The 20,131-nt window shown below is 42.4% G+C and overlaps 1 protein-coding gene across 2 annotated transcripts in view; it reads left to right on the top strand.

Moving 5' to 3' along the window:
* The window catches only part of DPY19L3 (dpy-19 like C-mannosyltransferase 3), a 100,180-nt gene that overhangs the window by 27,554 nt on the left and 52,495 nt on the right, over positions 1-20,131 (top strand). For both annotated transcript variants that reach the window (XM_075536266.1, XM_075536265.1), the window contains exon 4: positions 15,376-15,466. In XM_075536266.1, the coding sequence (XP_075392381.1) occupies positions 15,376-15,466 (91 nt within the window). The remainder of the gene's footprint in view (positions 1-15,375; positions 15,467-20,131) is intronic.

Genomic DNA, 20,131 nt, shown 5'->3' with positions numbered 1-20,131 from the left:
TCCCCTCTCCCATGCCCTCCCACAACCGCTGCTCCCATTGTTTTCTCCTCCAGATTGTTTATTCTGCCTATCTTATCTAGATAGGCAGAGACAATAATAAGCACAAAAACAGGGCAGAGGAAAACAAAGTAACAAAAGAAAATGAAACAGCCATGACAAAAAAAAGAGAAAAGCCTATAAATAGTTCCAGGTCTGTTTGTTGACCTTGAGGAATATTTTCTGGTAGAGTCTGTTGGAATGTCACACCCTGGCTTCAAAGTCTGTTTTTAGTATAGTTGAGGCCTTCATTGCTTTGCTCCCCTTGCTGATCTGTTGCAAGCCCTTAGCATTTCACCCCAGTGCGATGGGGTCAGATGGGACGCAATTCCCACACTGTCCCTACAGTGTTGCCCACTGCAGCATTATGGGTCAGTGAGGGACGTCTTGTCTCCTGGTGGGGCCACCCCTATGGTCCTCTGTACATTTGGCTGCTGTGAACAGGAATATCATCCTTTGGGCTTGGTGGGCCAGGATGTGTTCCACTCTCTCCTTCCCTCTGATTGCTCCTGTGTGCTGTGGTCAGACACGCTCCTCTCCCTGAGCTGTGCTTCAGTGCTCTCCTCTGAAATGAATTCTTCTCGGGAGGGGTGTGTGTCCACGTATTTGGGATTGGGGTTAGCCCCCCCCAGACCTCTCTGTTGGTTCACTGCTTCATGCCAGTATGTTGCATCCATGTCTTGGTGCACCGGGTTGAAGTCTCCTCTCTCCCCCTCTCCTGTGGAGATATAAACAACACCCTCCCCTAGGATGGTTTAGTGCCCTATTCCCCTCCTACCCATGTCTTTTTTTTTTAATTCTTTCTTTCCCCCTCTTTAGTTGGTTGCCATGTATATTCCTGGATTGGGGCTGCCCCTGCCACAGTACCTGGATCTCACTCCAGGAATGTTAAGTATACAGTAGCTTTTTTTCCCCCGTGCCCATTTCTTTTGCAAACCTTTAGAAGCCCTTCCCCAATCTTTACTTTCGGCTGCTGGCAGTATTTCCATGCACTGCAAAAGGAGGAATAACTGAGGAGACTGTCCACACCGTATCGCCTGTGTAGGCTGACCTTCCTGGCCACTTCTGTACAAGAGTCTGCCCCCTGTCTTATGCTGAAGCTCGTTGCTCCAGCAGCCATGCTCTTCTTTCTCCCATGCTGCTGCTTGTTAGCTGATCTCTGGACTCATGGTGATCCAAACACAACAGGATTAGACCATGATGATCCATAGCGTTCACTGACCATTTTTCAGAAGTAGATTGCCAGGCCTTTCTTCCTAGTCTGTTTTAGCTTGGAGGCATCTCTAATGCCCATGCAGCATTAGAGCAACACGGAGGAGTAGTGATGCATTGCCTGGGAATTGAACCCAAGCCTCCCACTTGGAAGGGAAATTTCTACTCCTTGCTCAGTCTAGCGGAGAAAAACTAGACTTGCCCTTAGTTTGTCTTTCAACTACTGTCCCATTTTTTTGGCCCCATCTTAACCCCAAGCCTCCACGAAAGTCTACTACTGTCCTGTAGTCTCTACTCCTCTGTAGTCCCTGTGTCTGTCTGTATAGAATTGACTCTAACCCGGCTCTGATTCTTGACGTTCTTCTACAGATGTTCTTGTTAAAAGTCACACTTCAACTCGCTGAATGGATGTGACCATTTATCAGCTCTTATTGATGTCCACCTCTTGGGCTGCTTTACAGGTTACTCATTAGCCGCATGTCTTCTTTGTGCCAGAGAACCAATCCCAGGATTCAACTCTCATTTGTCCACATTCTTTGATTTTTTACAAATTTAATTACTGTACTGGTTTTGTTGAACCAAAGTAAATATTCATATCATACATATTCTAATGAATTATTAAGTTGGGTCTTAATTGAAAATAGATTATGAATTTACACAGAAATTTAATGCTTGCTCAAAGTACAAATATCAAATGGCATAAAAATTGCGTCTATCATACCAATATAATATGTATTATATCAATTTCCAGATCCTGAAAGTTCATGTTTCACTCTCACAGAAATAACACACTTAGTTTTATAATTGCGCTTTTGGTAGGATTTGTCTATACTCTAGAATCTTGTATGTAGTTTTGTAGTATGTCGTTTTAAATACTGTCTTTATGATTCCCAAATGCGTATCTCCTGTTCAGAATTCTCTGGAATTGTTTGTCCAGTTGCCTACCTGACCACTTTTTTGGGGTTGTTCAAGAAACCCAAAACCAAACCCACTGCCACCAGTTTATTTCAACTCCTAGCACCCTTCGTTGTCCAACAAGCAGATCTAGAATCAAACACTTGCTTTGGCCTGCCCTAGAGTATTTTCATAACTTTTCCCTCTCTATAAATTGCAACTTTATTGTTCAGGGGCTCAGGCCAGAAACTTTGAAGAATTCGAGTTCTCTCAGATCCCACATTCAGTTGGTGAGCAAATCCTATCGGCTTTACATTTACAATGCAGACAATTATATGTCGCTTAACATCCACTAGACGTTCTGTAAAATAGAATGTTCTTCAGTTTGGACCTTGTGTGGACACTATTGAATACAGGCAGTTCCTATGCGATACGTAGTTAAATCCCCTGAAACCTGCTGTGACCAAACCTGCCAGACAGAGCCCAAGAGATGTATCCCCTGGATACCTGGGGGCAGCCTGACTGGGCCAGGCGGGCATCTAGCACACATCCAGGTGCAGGCCAGTGGGGCATCCTGGGAGCGGTGGTCACAGCGACCCAGAAGGCAGGTGTTGCAGCACAGCCAGAGGAGGCAGCCTGACTGCTACCCTTTAGATAATGAGGCTGCCTGTGTGCAGCAGGGAGCTCGGAAGAGCTGGGCTGCAGAGGTGCCGCAGCGAGCCTTGCTGTGGGGGTGGGATGAGCCTGGAGAAGAAGGAGCAGGCATTAGAGGAGGTACTTCAGGGGTTGGAATGCACCCTGGATCCTACTGCTTGTTCACTCTGGGGCTTGAGGTCTTTAAAACCATCCAGGGGAAATACTGAGAAAAAGAACTACTTTCCCTTTAAAAAACAAAACCACCTTGTGGGACCATGGCTTCTGTAGTTGGACACTGTCTAAACCTGTGGGCAGTGTATGTCGAGAATCTGATGTTGTGTGCTCCCCCGTATTATTGCAGCAGCTTCCTCACCGCCGGTTTCCCTGTGTCTCTTTCCCGACAGCCTGCTCAGAGCGCAGCGACCAGTGTGATGCTTTAAAATGGGCATCAGCTTCTGCCTCTGCTCAGAGCCCTCTCTTCCTCAGAGTACAAGCCCAGAGTCCTCCCTCCCCCTCCTCTCCAAGCCTCGGGTCACTTGTCACTCCCTCAGTGAGACCTCTTCCCACCTTAGCAACAGCTCTTGGCCCCCCTCCACTCCCCCCTCCAACTTTGCCGTAGCACTTACATCGGTCTAAAATAATGATGTATTCTACCCGTTTATTCCCTTCCCCCTGAACTCTCAATCATAAATTCCATGCAGGCAAGAATATTTGTCTGGGTTTTTTCCCTGCTGCACCTAGAAGACTTGTCCCTGTTGGTGCCCCACAGTATTGATTGAATGAATGAGGACAACAGATTGGAGGAAAAAGAGATTAATTAGGAGCCCTGAACCTAGAGCAGTTGAGGCAAAAACCTATTCATTCCTTCCCTTTGAGCCTGTTTTTTCTTTGGATCTCCGTTTTCCTTTTTTTAGAAATGCACTGTTTTTGTTTTTGATGTGAAACATAATCTTTTTGGAATTGAGGACTAAATTCTTTTAAAATCATTTTACTGGGGGCTCGTACATCTCATCACAATCCATACTTGTGTCAAGCAACATTTGCCCATTTTGTTGCCATCATCATTCTCAAATCATTTTCTTTCTACTTGAGCCCTTGGTACCAGCTCCTCTATTTTTATACATTTTTGTGTTCCCAGCAAATACATGTTGAGTGATGAGGAAGGAGAATTCATTTTTTGTTTTTAATCATTTTATTGGGGGCTTGTACAATTCTTATCATAATCCATTCATCCATCCATTGTATCAAGCACATTTGTTGCCATCATCTTTCTCAAAACATTGTCTTTCTACTTGAGCCCTTGGTATGAGCTCCTCATTTTTCCTCCTCCCTCCCCATTCCCTGCCCCCCCCCAAGGAAGGAGAATTCTTATTTAAGTAAAAAAGATTCCAGCCACATTTTTTCCTTTTTCTGGTCTTTTTGCTTTGTGTTGTTCTCTTGTTCTTTTTTGCATGTCTGTACATTGAATACTCCTGCACAACAAGGAGTCTTTAGACCAGCGGTTCTCAACCTGTGGGTCTTGACCCCTTTTGTGGGCGAACGAACCTTTCACAGGGGTTGCCTAAGACAATCAGAAAACACAGATTTCTGATGGTCTTAGGAACCGTGACACCCATCCTCTGTCTGACTCCAGGTGGGTCTGCCCACATGTAGATACGCCCACTTACGAGTACCTGGCATGTTGCCTGTTACCCATGCTATAGCATGCTTCCAAAAAAAAATTCATTTACTTGTAATTAGAAATAAATATTTCACAACATTGTTTTTGTGATTAATCACTAGACTTTAATTATGTTCAATTTGTAACAATGAAAATATATCCTACATGTCAGATATTTACATTATGATTAATAACAGCAAAATTAGTTATGAAGTAGCAACAAAAATAATGTTAAAAATGGTGGGGGGGTCACACAAGAACTATATGAAAGGGTCATGGCATGAGGAAGGTTGAGAACCACTGCTCTAGAAAAAATGTAATTCTCATAGGATGAATCCACAAAGTGCATCTGGCAAGACCCACGATTGCCCCCGTGCGGCAGCCTAGAAACACCTTCACTCCAGCCCTGAAGTCCAGTCTGCTCTGAAACACTCTGCCCAGCAACCGTCTTGTGTCAAAGCTCTGGTCAACTGCAGGGCTACTCATGCATTCCGGCAGTGAGACAGGAACGAACGCAGACCGTGGACTGGGGTGTGCAGCGTCACCACATGTGTGCTGAGGGCATGGTTCCTGGGACAGAATTTAGGAGCAGCTGTCTTACCATGAGCTGCTGGTTCTGGGGGACATGATTTGTTCACCTAACTCAGAAATAAATTACATTTATTTATTTATTTAAACAAATTACATTTATAATGTTAATCTTTCACTGGCTGTCCCTCTCCTAGCAGCCTCGTTATTTGGGGGCACAGTTTGATAAATGTGTGCTATTTGCATGAGATTAAAATTTTTTTTAATATGTTGCCTTTCCAGGTTCCGTGTTTCTTGCCCAGAAGGTTTCTCTGCCTTTTGTGTTTGTGCCCAGCCGGCAATGAGCCCTAAAATCTGGTGCTTACAAATCATTGATTGTGAACATTTTTCTCCCCTCTGGGTTTTCTTTTTCTCTTTTTAGTACGCAGGTTAAATTGCTATTAAACTCCCATTGTGAATGGTTTTAGCTGTACAGCTCGTCAGAAATCCAGTTCTTCTGAATTGGTACCTTTTTCTGCCATTGTCAGGGTGGTTTGCATTCTCCCCACAAACGTGCTGTCCCTGTGGAACCTGAGAAAATTAAAACACAGATATTTGTTGTACATTCTTCCGAGGATAACTCCTATTAGTGTATATTTTCATTGGCATGATCTACTAGGCAAAGTATAAATTGCTGTAAAACTAGAACAGTGTTTGCATGAGCAAGGCAGATGTTCTCTTAGCATGAAGCAGATGCCAAACTCGCAAGTGTCTAACTAATAAAGGATAGCATTTGGGTCTATACAGCTGGTGCCAAGATTCCCAATTAATCATATAGGAATGCATTTTTACTAATTAGGTCCCCCTCTGTTTTCTGAACATTTTGGGTTTATTAAAGAAAGGAATAGGTAAGATATGACAAAATAATAGTAATTTATAAATTATCAAGGGTTCATGAAGGAAGGGGGAGCGGGGAGGCAGGGGGAAAAATAAGGAGCTGACACCAAGGGCTCAAGTAGAAATAGAATGTTTTGAGAATGATGAGGGCAACAAATGTTCAAATGTGCTTCACACAATGGATGGATGGATTGTGATAAAAGTTGTACAAGCCCCCTGTAAAATGATTTAAAGTAGTAAAGAAATAAAATTGAGAAAGGAATAGGCCACAAAAGCTTTCTACTTTTAAGACTTTGAGTGACTTTCCCTCCCCTCCAGGACGCCACCTTTTATCTTTATAAAGTAAGTCATCATTTATTCTTACAACAAATGAAGCTTATGCATGTTGAGGACTGATTTGGCTCTCCAGTTGAACTTGGTGGTGTAAATTTAATGTCAAGATATTCCTACTGAAGAGCCTGCATTTGGTCCTTGAACGCTTGAAGATAGCTGAAGAAAAAAAAGTTTAATGGATTTTGTCCCCCACCTCCTCTGTATGAAAAAGGGCTAACAATTCTAACTATCTTCAATTCACAGGTTCCGGTTATTGGACCTCGTTATTGTCAGGGGCTCTTGAGTCAGTGTCAACTCATAGTGACCTTGTGTCCACTGCTCAGTCGTGCGCCATCCGCACAGTCTCTCCTGTGTTGGAGGCCGTTGTTGAGAGCCTTCCTGTTTTTCAATAGTATTATTCCCTGCGTCCATGTCCAAAAGCCTATGAGCATATGAGATGAGGTCTTGCCACCCTTGCTGCTAAGGATCACTTTGGTTGTATTTTCCTCCAAGACAGATTTATTCGTTCGTTCTTCTGGCTGTACGTGTTATATTTAATATTCATCAGCACCATCATTCAAAGACATCAATTATTTTATGTTTTTTATCAAAAGGAAGTGTATTATTTCATAGTTAATACTTAAATTAGAACAACAAAAAGTATACAAAACCAGATTATAAGTTTTAGTATATTAATGAAAATATGAAAAAATACTTTACAAAAAAACAGTAAAACTGTTACTCAAGATCTATCTCTTGCTTCTTTTTTTAAAACATTTTATTGGCTAAAAAAAACCCAAAACATTTTTATTGGCACTTAATTCACCTATCATACAACTCAGTAGTTCAATTGTTCAGTCATATCAAGAAGCATTGTCTGATCATTACCACCATCGAGTTTAGAACATTTTCCCCTGATGGTCAGACCAGCTGTAAAATGTGCTGTGCTGACGGGCCATTCTAGCGCTCCCTCCTAGCCCCGCCTTCGTGGTCTGCACCTGAAATCCCCTCCATGCACCCGCCCGTCCCTCAGTTATTGTCTCTAAGGCACCAATCCTTCAGCTTTCCTTATTCATTGTCCAGTGGTCTCATGCCTATGAGGTGGTTGAAATGCGCCTTAGTCTTCAGAGTGGCATCTTTGCCTTCTAACACTTCAGAGAGGTTCTGCAACCGATTCGTCCAGTGCTGTGTGTCACCCGTTTCCTGACTGTGGCTCCCCCGGGTGTTGATTGTGGGCCCAAGCAAATCTAAATCCTTCACAACTTAAGTGACTGGGTTTTTTCTTTCTAGGAAACATTTTTTTAAAAGATCATTTTATTAGGGCTCTTACAGCTCTTGTAACAATTCACACATCAATTGTATCAGATATATTTGTTCATGTGTTGCCATCATTATTATCTAAACACTTACTTTGTATTTGAACCCTTGGTATCAGCTCTTCTTTTTTCCCCACCCTTGTGACCCCTTGATACATTTTACACTGACCGCTGTCTCCCTCCACGGTTTCTGTTGTTCATCCCCCTTCCTCCCCTTCCCTCCGCACCTTTCTCCTGGTATTGCTACTCCCATTTTTGTTCCTGAGGTGTTTCTATAAGCTCTCTTTCATCCCACATCGTGATGTTGGATCATGACGTGGCTATGAAGGGTTTTGTTCTCCGTTTTAAGTGTAATCCCTGCTTTTCCATCAGTCAGTCCTTTAAGCGCTCACCTTGCAGCAAGCAAGTTTATGTCATCTGCATATTCCTCCAGTCCTGACGCACTTCAGCTGCCCATATTATTCGCTCAGCATGCTGATTGACTAAACAACAGGGGCTTTAGAAAGTGTGTGGGAAATATCCATTGTCTCTAATTTCTATTTTTCCATGCATTTTTGAAGCCTCTCCATCTGGTAAAAAGTATATAGCCTAGTATGCCCTTGTGTTTGAACAGCTGCCTCTGGATCTGTGGGTGGGTTCTGCATAAGCACGTGTAGGTGTTCTGAAATTCTCGCTCTTTGTAGGCATTCACAATATGATCCACACAATCCAGTGCCTTTCCACTGTCATTAAAGCACAGATAAACATCTTTCTGGTATTCTGTTCTAGGCCAAAATCCATCTGTCATAAGTGATATCCCTTGATCCGCTTCCTCCGCTGAATCTGGCTTGAATTCCTGTTGATTTGCTGCTGCGGCTTTTTTTCACCTTTGAGCTTGGCCAAGAAGCAATGCAACCATTTAGAATTTTTCTCCACCAAAATTTTACCTCCTTGTGATATAAATGATATTGTTTGATTAAGTCCATCTTACGTTAGATGGTGATTCTTTGACATGGGCATGAATATGGATTTTGTCCAGTCTGTTGGCCTGGTACCTTCTTGCCACAGAGCCTCCAGTGCTGCGTTGTATTGTTGAAATGCTTTTAATATTGTTTTAGTGTCTATAGTTGCTGCTGATGTGGTATCTTTCATAGCAGTAACAGTAGTCATTAGTTGTCATTTCAATCTTTGAGAAAAACTGCTCTGTTGCTCTTGGTGACATAAGAACAAACTGAAGTCACTCTATTCTAGAATTTCAAAGCCCTTGATTGAGTATAGGTTCTGTTTCATTTTTGACAATTTTCCTTCATTCTTGGTACATATCATATTCCAGTTACTCATGGATGTGTGCAGCTGTGCCATCTCATGTGGTGCCATGTTAGGTTAGTAGCAAGCAAAGATCCTGCACGTCATTAAAGTTGGCTATGTTTTGATGAGGCAGCTCTTCCCCGGACATATTTTGAGTCCCTTCAACGTGTGGGGCTCATCTGAGGTACTATGTCAGACAGCATTCTGGTATTACCCGTAAGCTTCTCAGTGGTAGAACTTTTTTCAGAAATACCTCACAAGGTCCTTCTTCATAATCTGGAGGCTCTACTGAAATCTGCCCACCCCGGGTGACACCTGGTGTATGAAACACCAGTGGCATACCTTGCCACATCACAGCAACACATAAGCCACTGTGTGGTAAAGCGTAAGAGAAATAATATTAAGTAATTTCCAGGTTTGAAGCTAACTAACAAGAGTGGTTTGGTTTGGTTTTTAATGTGATTTTTATTACTATCTGAAGTAAGAGAAACAATTAACAGATACATTAATTGGCTAGTAAGTAAGATGCTCTGTGATTATCATCTTCCCCCAATAAAGTTGGGTTTGTGATAGATGCAAGTGGTATAATATAACATTAGTGGAATTACATTTTAGGACAATATGTTATAGACACTAAGATATTGTTTATTGAACACTGACGTGTAAGGCTCTGTAAGGATGTGGTTTATAACTTTTGCTTCAGTTCCATGTACACCCTCTTACATCTGAGATTTCACCTTCATGACAGGAAAAAAAGTATCTGATGATTCCTCTCTTAATGATGTACAGTTGGTAGGGAATGATCAAGGGTAAGGTTACGTAAAGAAGAGGTATAGCTGTAACCCAGGTGGGCACAGAGCATGATAGTGAGGCAGGAGGAAAGTCAAGGGAAATAGATGAAAGAGCTAGGAGACAAAGGGCATTTATAGAGGTCTAGACAAAGACATGTACATGCAAATATATATATATATGGAAATAGATCTATGTGTCTATAGTTAGAGGTTTAGTGTTAAGGTGGCGAAAGGACCTTGGGCCTCTACTCAAGCACTCCCTCAACGCATGAATACTTTCTTCTATTAAATTGGCATTCTATGATGCTCACCCTCCTGACACAACTGCTGAAGCCAAAACGGGTGAACAAGTAAATGTGGTGAAGAAAGCTGATGGTACTCGGCTATCAAAAGAGATAGTGTTTGGGGTCTTAAAGACTTGAAGATAAACAAGCGGCCATCTAGCTCAGAAGCAACAAAGCCCACATGGAAGAACACACCAGCCTGTGTGATTACGTGGTCCCGAAGGGATCAGTTATCAGGCATCAAAGAACAAAAAATCATCTCATTGGCTGCACACCTCCATGATACAATCGCCGAGGACTAAAGGGGTGCATAAGCAAATGTGGTGAAAAAAGCTCATGGTGCCTGGCTATCAAAAGAGATAGTGTCTGGGGTCTTAAAGGCTTGAAGGTGAACAAGCGGCCATCTAACTCAGAAGCAACAAAGCCCACATGGAAGAAGCACACCAGCCTGTGCGATCACGAGGTGCCAAAGGGATCAGGGATAAGGCATCATCAAAAACAAAAATCTTACCATAGTGAATGAAGGGGGAAGTACAGAGTAGAGACCCAAAGCCCATTTGTCAGCCACTGGAGACCCCCTCACAGAGGGGTCTAAGGGAGGAGATGAGTCAGTAAGGGTGCAATGGAGCACCGATGAAGAATACAGCTTTCCCCCATATCCTGGATGCTTTCTTCCCCCCCCCCCCCCCCCCCCCCCGCCAAACTACCATGATCTGAATTCTACCTTTCAAGACTGGATAGAGCAGAGGTTGTACACTGGTGCATATAGAAGCTGGAGGCACAGGGAATCCAGGGTGGATGATACCTTCAGAACCAGGGGATGAGGGGTTTGGAAAGGGGGAACTGATTACAAGAATCTACATGTGACCTCCTTGGGGGACAGACAACAGAGAAGGGATGAAGGGAGACGTTGGATAGGGCAAGATAAGACAAAATAATAATCTATAAATTATCAAGGGCTCATGAGGGAGGGGGGAGTGGGAGGGGGACCTGATGCAAAGGGCTTAAGTGGAGAGCAAATGCTTTGAAAATGATTAAGGCAAAGAATGTAGGGATGAGCTTTATACAATTGATGTATGTGTATGTATGGATTGTGATAAGAGTTATATGAGCCCTAATAAAATGTTTTTTAAAAAATGGTCTACAGTTGACAGTAATAAAGGCTGCTATACAAGGCAAGAGTAATGCCAAGATAAGATGATTACGGTTATTTGTCAACTTGTCTAGATTATGATTTTCAGTGATTTGGAAGTTGTTTAATGATGTAAGTTGGTAAGTATGCATTGATGTAATCATTACATTTTGAATATCAATGTGCTTATCCTCCATTTTGGCATAATTACCTGGTCTTGGGAATCTCACCATGTAATAACTGAGGAGAGGGTATATATATCAAGTACAGGATCTAAGAATAGTGATAGGCCTAATTAGTAATTGCCTCCATGTTGAGTTAGGGTTTAAATTTAATAAAAAGCATTTTGTAACAAAATTGACTAATAAATATTACTTTACATTTTCAAGTCTGTGAGATTGGCTATTTTTCTAAAAGTAACTTAATAGTCCATCTATTTGTTTGCCTATATGAACATCTTTCCACCAAGGTTATACTTGTCTCAATAAAATTCATATAAAGGATCTTTCTTATCTTACAAAAAAAGACCATATAGTCTTTAGAATAAAAAGGCAAAACATATTGATCTCATATAATACTGTTAATTTTAGGCTAGTGTATAATATATACACAATTATAATTATTTATTTTGGGAATATTTTTACACTTCCCTATTATCCCATAAAATGATAAGGTAATGCTTTTTTAAAGTTTTATTTTATCTTACTCATTTATTTTTACTTTTGAAACCAGTTTTTTATCTTTTAATAAATCATTTTATTGGGGGCTCATACAACTTTTATCACAATCCATACATACATCCATGTGTCAAGAACATTTGTACATTTGTTGCAATCATCATTTTTAAAACATTTTCTTTCTACTTGAGCCCTTGGTATCAGCTCCTCATTTTTCCCCCATCCTCCCTCCCTCACGAACCTTCGATAGTTTTTTTAATTATTATTATTTTGTCATGTTTTACACTGTCCGATGTCTCCCTTCACCCACTTTTGTGTTGTCCGTTCCTCTGGGAGGGGGGTTATATGTAGCTCATTGTGATGGGTTCTCCCTTTCTCCCCACACCTTCCCCTTCCCCTCCTGGTAAGGGAAGATACTCTCACTATTGGTCCTGAGGGGTTGATCTGTCCTGGATTCCCTGTGTTTCTAGCTCCCATCTGTACCAGTGTACAACCATCCTCTGGTCTAGCCGGATTTGTAAAGTAGAATTGGGTTCATGAGAGTTGGGGGGAGGAAGCATTAAAGAACTAGAGGAGAATTGTATGTTTCATCAGTGCTATACTGCATCCTCAATGGCTCATCTCCTCCCTGCAACCATTCTGTAAGGGGATGTCCAGTTGCCTGCAGATGGGCTTTGGGTCCACTACAACCTCCCCCTCATTCACATTGATAGGATATTTTGTTCTTTGATGCCTGATTCCTGATCCTATTGATCTCGTGATCACACAAGCTGGTGTGCTTATTCCATGTGGGCTTTTTTGCTTCTCAGCTAGATGGCCGCTTGTTTATCTTCAAGCCTTTAAGACCCCGGACACTATATCTGTTGATAGCCGGGCACCATTAGCTTTCTTCACCACATTTGCATATGTGCCTGCTTTGTCTTCGGTGATTTGGTTGGAAAGGCGAGCATCATAGAATGCCAGGTTAATAAAAGTGTTCCTGCGTTGAGGGAGTACTTGAGTAGAGGCCCAATGTCCATCTGCTACCTTAATACTAAACCTACAGATATATGTACACAGATCTCTTCCCTATCATCATATATAAATATATTTACATATGCACATGCCTGTATTTAGACCTCTATAAATGCCCTTAGCCTCCTAGTTCTTTCCTCTATTTCCTTTTACTTTCCTCTTGTCCCACCATCATGTTCGGCCTTCTTTTGGCTTTCATTAATTTCTCTTGGTTACATTGCTACCCTTGATTAAGTCCTACCAGGCATCCTACTCCCTCCTCGCCGTTGATTTTAGATTACCTATTGTTCCCTTGTTCCTGGATTTGTTAACACCCACTTTCTTTCCCCCACCTTCCCCTTTCCCGTGCCCCACCCTCCTCAACTGCTGGTCCCATTATTTTCTCCTCCAGATTGTTTATTCTGCCTATCTTATCTAGACAGACAGGCAGAGACAATAATAAGCACAAAAAACAGACAGAGGAAAACAAAGTTAACAAAAGAAAACAAAACAGCTATAACAAAAAGAAAAGCCTATAAATAGTTCCAGGTCTGTTTGTTGACCTTTAGGGGTGTTTTCCAGTTGAGTCTGACAGGGTGCCACACCCTGGTCCCAAAATCTAATTTTGATATTCCCTGGGAACTTCGTTGCTCTGCTCCCCTTGCTGTTCTGTTGCACACCTTTAGTGTTTTTCCTTGGTGTGGTGGTGTCAGATCGGACACAGTTCCTGCACTCTGTCTCTAGTATTGTCCCCTGCAGTGCTATGAGTCAGTGAGGTATTTCGTGTCTCATAGTGGGGCCGGGCCTATGGCCTTCTCTGTGCATTGGCTGCTCTGAGCAGGAATATCATCCTCAGGGTTTGGTGGACCAGGATGTGCTTCACTCTCTCTTCCTCCCCCGTCATTTGCTCATGTGTTCTCTGATCAGAGATGTCCTCTCTGAGCTGTAGCTTCAGTGCTGTCCTCTAAAGTAAATTCTTCTGTGGGGAGGGGAGCAGTCCAGGGATTGGGGTCGGCCCCTTAGACCTCTCTATTGTGCTTCATACTGGTATGTTGCATTCATGTATTGGAGTACCGAGTTGAAGTCTGACCCCTCTACTTGTTTTACTTTTAAAAGAATTATTTTAACATCTATAAAATTTAAACACCTATAAAAGTAGTGTTAAAAATAATCAAAACTCCAAGAAATAAAAATGTAAGTTTATTCTGAGTATTACATGAGTGTAGAGGGACTATTTCTAATTCTTCTTTTAAAAAAAGAGAAAATAGCGTGAGGTAAGTAACCTAGTTACATGAGGAGGGAGAACAGTAGGAAATGAACTATTGGCTCATCTTAACATGAGTCACGGAATCCCACCTTGCTACTTACTGAGATCTATGAAGCTAGAAGGAATAAGCAGTCATGTAGGAAACCATATCGGCCAGTGTTCAATCATTTCAAGAGGTAGTATATGATCAGATCAAGAACCAATGATATTGAAGGAAAAGGCTACAGTGAAATTATTAGCAAAGAATAAGGTTCCTAGAATTAATAGGTTATCAATTGAAATATTACCACAAGCTGATGACTACTTGGCCAACCAACTGGAAAAGATTCCTATTTGTGCACATTCCAAAGATGACCCCACAGAATGTGGAGATTAAGTAACAAGGCTACGTACAAGTAAAACTCGCTGAGGATATTTCAAGAACCAATTAGCAAGTCGAAGGGAGGACGGTGAGGCCCTGGGTCTCTGTGAAACTGCAGACTTTGGAAACATCGGGGCACTGTGAGGCAGAATCAACCTGACAGCAATTGGTTTGGGTTCTTTAGAAAACCAAACCGAAAATCTTTATTCAGTTCAAGATGCAATTGTCAAATTAGGGCTGAAGCCCTTCATTTCAGATTTGCCGTTGCCTGGGTTTTCTAATGTTCGCCCCACGCAATCCTGGCTGTTTCTCAGGCTGCATTGTAAAGATTTGTTGGTGTGGCTGTGCATCAGCTATCACACCTTGTATCTGCTCGAACATAGCCAAGACCTTCTGGGAAAAGCATATTTCCTGTTTGAATAAGGTTAGGTCAGGACAAGCTTAAGGAACTGCTGTTAGATAAGCTGCTTTTAAAACTCAGCATGGATTCTAGACGTTCATGTCAGGATGTAAAAATGGAGTTAAAATTCAGCTTTCAGACTAAACCACCCACATTCACCAAGTGCCTTTGAATTGAAGTTCTCATGGACTGCCAAAGGGAGGGGACCTTCCTGGGCAGGGTCAAGGTGGTAGATGGTGCAGTTAGGTAGCAGTTGACACTGATGGAGAACTGTGATCTCTAGAACTGGATTATCTCGAAGCCTCAGGACAATCCTAGGAAGATTCGTTTTTAATTTTTCCATTTTACCAGGAGAAAAGGAGCCTGGTGGTTTAATGGTCAGACATTCAGCTGATAGCTGAAAGGTGGACAGTTCAAACCCACCAGCCACTCCTTGGGAGAAAGATATAGTAGCCCACTGCTACAAAGATTATATAGTTAGAAGTCTGGAGAATTCTGGTCTGGCCTTTCGGGTCACCATGTGTCAGAATTGGCTTAACAACAAAGGATATGTTTTCTTTTTTTTACTCACCACTCCACTTCAATTACCAGCCTTCTGTTCTTGTGTGGCACGCTTTTTGAAACTCTTGTTTCAGAGTTTTTTCTCTTCGAATTTGTTTCTGTTTCTTATTTCTGCAGTGACGATAGATAACCAAAGCCTAGCTTTATTTCAGGAAGTGGAGCGAGAAATCTCCTTCAGGACGGAATGTGGACTGTACTATTCCTACTACAAGCAAATGTTGGAGGCACCAACTCTCAAGCAAGGTAATGACAGCTAATATCGCCACCTGGGGCCTTTTGGTTCTTTACAGTATTTCAGGCAAGACATTATGCAAAACTTGTTTTGTTTTGGGAACTTGTATATCTCTTTCCTTGTGAGTATCTAATTGGTTTATGAAAATACTATGCTCTGGAAGTTCTATATTAGGGGGTACACCCCAAAACCGGAATTGCACTGGACAGAGCAGAGATTTCGTAGTAGGTGAGCATCGAGCAACTCGCTCTGAGTTAGTGCACCCAGTGGCGTCACCTAGAAGATCTGGAAAGATTGTGTAACTGTGAGACAAAAAAAGGCCTGATTTGTGGTAGACAGGAGACTGGTTTTGCCACCATGACGATGCACCTGCTCATGCAGCCATCTCAGTGCACCAGTTTTTGCCAAAAAACAGCATGTCTCTCTCAGTCCCACCTACCTTGCTCACCTGACCTAGCACTATGTGACTTCATTTTGTTTCCAAGAATGAAGAGGGACAATGAAGACAGCAATTTAACATAAAAGAGGTGAAGAAAAAGCAAGGGAGGTGCTGTCAGCCATCCAAGCAGTTGAGTCTGAAAAATGTTTCAAAGAATGTAGTAGAGAGTGCTTTGAAAGTGATATAGTTTTATAAAAAAATTTAAACACATAGCTTTGAAAAAAACTCACTTAGGGTGGGATAACCCCTTTTATGCTTTATGTAATGCTCCTCTCCTTGCCTCCCAGCTCGGCCCCATCCCCCGAGTGTATTTCCCATTAATTGGTTGTTAGATCCAGGCTTGCTCAAATTCAGGATTCCTATCTAAATATACAAACAGGGCTTCAAAAAATTCATGGGAAATGTTCATTATCTTCCGTTTAATTTTCAAACTCCCTCATATAATTTGTAGCTGTCTGTTTCTGAGTTAAGATAAACTAATCCACTATTTTCTTTGCAAATGCTTTTTGACTGATGATAAGGCACAATTCCTGATGGTTATCTCGAACTATTAGCTCCATAATAAAACCACTTGGCATCGAGTCAATGCTAGCTTACAGTCTTACAGGGCCCTATATAGGGTTTCTGAAGGATAAGTCCTTGGGGAAGCAGATAACCCCATCTTTCTTCAAAGGTGTGATTGTTGTGTGTGAACCTTGTGGGTTGCTGCCCAACTCCTAGCCCACAATGTCCGTAAGACTGACAAATAGTGGGATTTTATTTCATTTTCCTTCCATGAAGAGTAGATGGAATTCGGTCCAAAGTAGTATTTTCTTGTCTACTAATGGGTAGTCCATAGGTTTAATTCATTAAGGAAAGGCAGAAAAGACCGTGCTTCAGTCCTTCACGTTCATTCCATTGAATTAGATTCAGGTTTTTCTCTTCGGCCATGGCATCACCTTCAGGCTGAAGTCCGCAAATCCATGGTGAATATAGCTATTTTCTGTTTAAAGCTAAGATGACAGGGTTTTTACTTGTTTATAGTTGCATCTCACTTTTCCTTATTTTGAAAACTTTGGTTCCTACTGTCTTGTCTTTGCCATGACCCTAGTGACGTTTGAAAATGCCCTTGGCGTGGTGCATGAGAAGCTGTTGCATGCCCATTGATATTTCTTACCCCTGACTTGGAACCAGCCATTTCTCCAGGTGCCCTATTTCATTTTAGTGCCGTTTAGGGACCACAATCTGGGTATTAAAACATTTAATTAAAAAGTTTGAAAAACAGGTTCCACAGAGTTGAATCTGACTCGTGGTCACCCCTTGTGTAGAACTCTGCTCCAATGACTAGGCTTTTTAAAGAATTAGATCTCCAGGCCTTTCTTCCTGGGCACCTATGGTATATCTAACCTCCAGGTTCCTCCTAGTAAGCCGCCGAGCTTGTGAACCATTTGTACCATCCAGGGACGGTCTTGGAACTAAAAACATTTATTGCATTGTTTTCAGGCCTTTTAAAGTGGGCAAAGGGAGGACAGGCTTAGAGTTTTTTCCATAAGAGAAAATACATTATGCATATAGCTGTTTTCCATTTAAAGTTAGGATAGGATGCTTTTAACTTGTTTGCTTTATATTTGTATCTTTTTCTTAAAACCTTGATATTAGCATTAGCACTTACTTGTTTCCTGCTGTAGATGGAATCTAGCACTGATAATGCTGCTAACCCCAGGGCCGCCTGAGGCAGCTTAGGTTGTCCTTGGGTTCTTTGATACATCCCCCAGCAATGGGCAGCCACTCAGGTCTTTGTGTAGCTAAGTCATCAACTCTGTAGGTTTATTTTACTTTTGGCACTTAAAATTTTTTTAACAAACATATTCGTTTATTTTCTTCTTAAAAAATCATTTTATTGGGGGCTTTTATAGAGCTTATAACAATCCATCCATCCATCCATTGTGTCAAACACTTCGTACTTATGTTGCCATCTTCATTTTCAAGACATTTTCTTATTACTTGAGCTCTTGGTGTCAGCTCCTCATTTTTTCCCTCCCTCCCCCACCCTCCCTCATGGACCCTTGATAATTTATAATTTTTTTAACTTTTATTTTTAAAGAATGCCCAGTTCCAGCATTGAAGCTGAACCATGGAGCACTCAGGGAAGCCTGTGCCCACCCGTGCCTCACAAAACCCACTCCCATCAAGTCCTTTCCCACCAATAGTGGCCCCATGGACAGAGAAGGTCCACCCCTGTGTGTTTTCTGGGCTGTAAACCTTGATGGGAAGGCAGCCTTCTCTTTCTCCTGGACAGCGGCTGGTGGAGTCAAGTTGCTGACCTTGGGGCCAGCAGCCCAGCTCTTAACTCACTGTGATGCCAGCCAGGCTCTCTCCCTGGCAGTGAGGTAACCCTTTGTGTTAGTTTGGGGGTTTATTCTTCCACTGCTAATACACTTCTCGATATGTTCTCATTGCCCCATTTTTACATACAAATCTGCATCATATATATGTCATGCTTTCTTGTACTTAGCAAAAATACTGTGCTTTCCTTCACTTAACAAAAATCTTAGATATAAAAATATTCCTTATCCCTTATTTGCAAATGGCTAATACTCCTTTGCAAGGATAACCATAGTTTACTCACGTCGTCTGCTCTTGATGAGCATTTGGCTCATTTCTGATCTCTTAGTACTGCCCACCCACATCAGCTTGTACTTCCGTGAGTCTCATGTTGGCGTGATTACTGGACATGGGCTTCCTAGATCTAAGGGCAAATACATGTGTCATTTGATGGGTGTTCCCCACGCCTCTCCCAGCTGCAGTCTGGGAGAGTGCTTCCTAACAGCCTGCTTCACTTCCTTCACTTCTGCCAGGTGACAGGTGCAAAACAATGTCACAGTGTAGTTTTCTGTGTGTGTGTGTGTGTGTGTGTGTGTGTGTACACGTGGGGGAGGGATGGGGGTGCATCTTTTGCCAGTTCAACATTTTTTCAGCATCGTGGTCCCAGTTGCATTAATGTGCTTGCAGGCACCCTCAGTATAGTGGAATCTGTGCTCCTCTGGGTGGGAGCCGCCCTGAGTGTTTTTCCATATGTGTAAGTACTGTTTGCATGTTTTCCTCTGTGCATTGTCCCCTCATACCTGTTCTCATTAATCAACCCACTTGTGGTAGCAATTGGCAGCAAAATCGCAGTGAGTTTCTTTAGCAGGTTTATTTCTTGTTCTCATTGCTTGTCTGTTGTGGGCCAGCATGTGGCTTGTCATCAATCTTTACCCATCTCTGCTGGTCTAATTATCCCATTGTCTCATTTGGCTCTTTTTATAAAGCGCACCCCACCCTCCACTGATCCTGTCTCATTAACATAACAATAAACCCATTCCCAAATGGGATTACAACCATAGGCAAAGAGTGTTAAAATTCACAATGCATATTTTTTGGAGTACAGTTTAATCCCAAACTCTCATGCTGGTATGAATATTTAACAATGCCTATCAAAGGAGTGATTAGCTCAGTAACAACCACTTCCACAGAGCAGATTCTGACTCCCAACAGCCTTAGAGGACAGAATTACCCCACCGGATTCCCAAGGCTGCGTTCCTCACAGAAACACTCTCCCATCTTTCTCTAGTACAGCGGCCGGTGCACTGCGACCAACTGAATGCTTAACCACTGCCGCGCCAAGGCTCCTTCGGCATCAGTTTGGCCTCACAGTGACCCTGTGGATAGCAGAAGGAAATGAATGCAGCCCAGTCGTGGGCCTGTTGTTGCAGCCACTCTACCTCATCAGTCAGTCCTTCTCACCAAGGCCTTCCTCTTTGTCACGGCCCTCCGCCTTTACCAGACACGGTGTCCTTTTCTAGCGTCTGGTCTCTCTTGGTAACATGTCCAAAGTTTGTGAAATGAAGTGTCACCATCCTCACTTCCAGGGAGTCCTCTGGCTGTGCTTCCTCCAAGACAGATCTGTTTGCTCTTTTGGCCGTCCGTGGTACGTTTCTGATTCTCCTCCAGCATTGGTATTGTTCACCAGCAAAATTCACGGCATTGACTTTCTCCTTTGGTCTAGGAATCATCCAACAAAGTAGAAGTTCTTCACTAACTTTCACATGACTGTGAGGGGATTGAAAACACCACGGCTTGAGTCAGGCACATCTTGGGCCTCCAAGTGACAGCCTTGCTCTTCAACACTTTAAAGATGACTTGTGCTGCAAATTTACCCAATGCCATGTGTCATCTGATTTCTTGACTGCTGCCTTCCATGAGTATTGAGTGTGGA

Source organism: Tenrec ecaudatus, chromosome 18, assembly GCF_050624435.1.
Source record: "Tenrec ecaudatus isolate mTenEca1 chromosome 18, mTenEca1.hap1, whole genome shotgun sequence".
NCBI lineage: Eukaryota > Metazoa > Chordata > Mammalia > Afrosoricida > Tenrecidae > Tenrec > Tenrec ecaudatus.
This window is presented reverse-complemented; position numbering and strand designations above follow the sequence as displayed.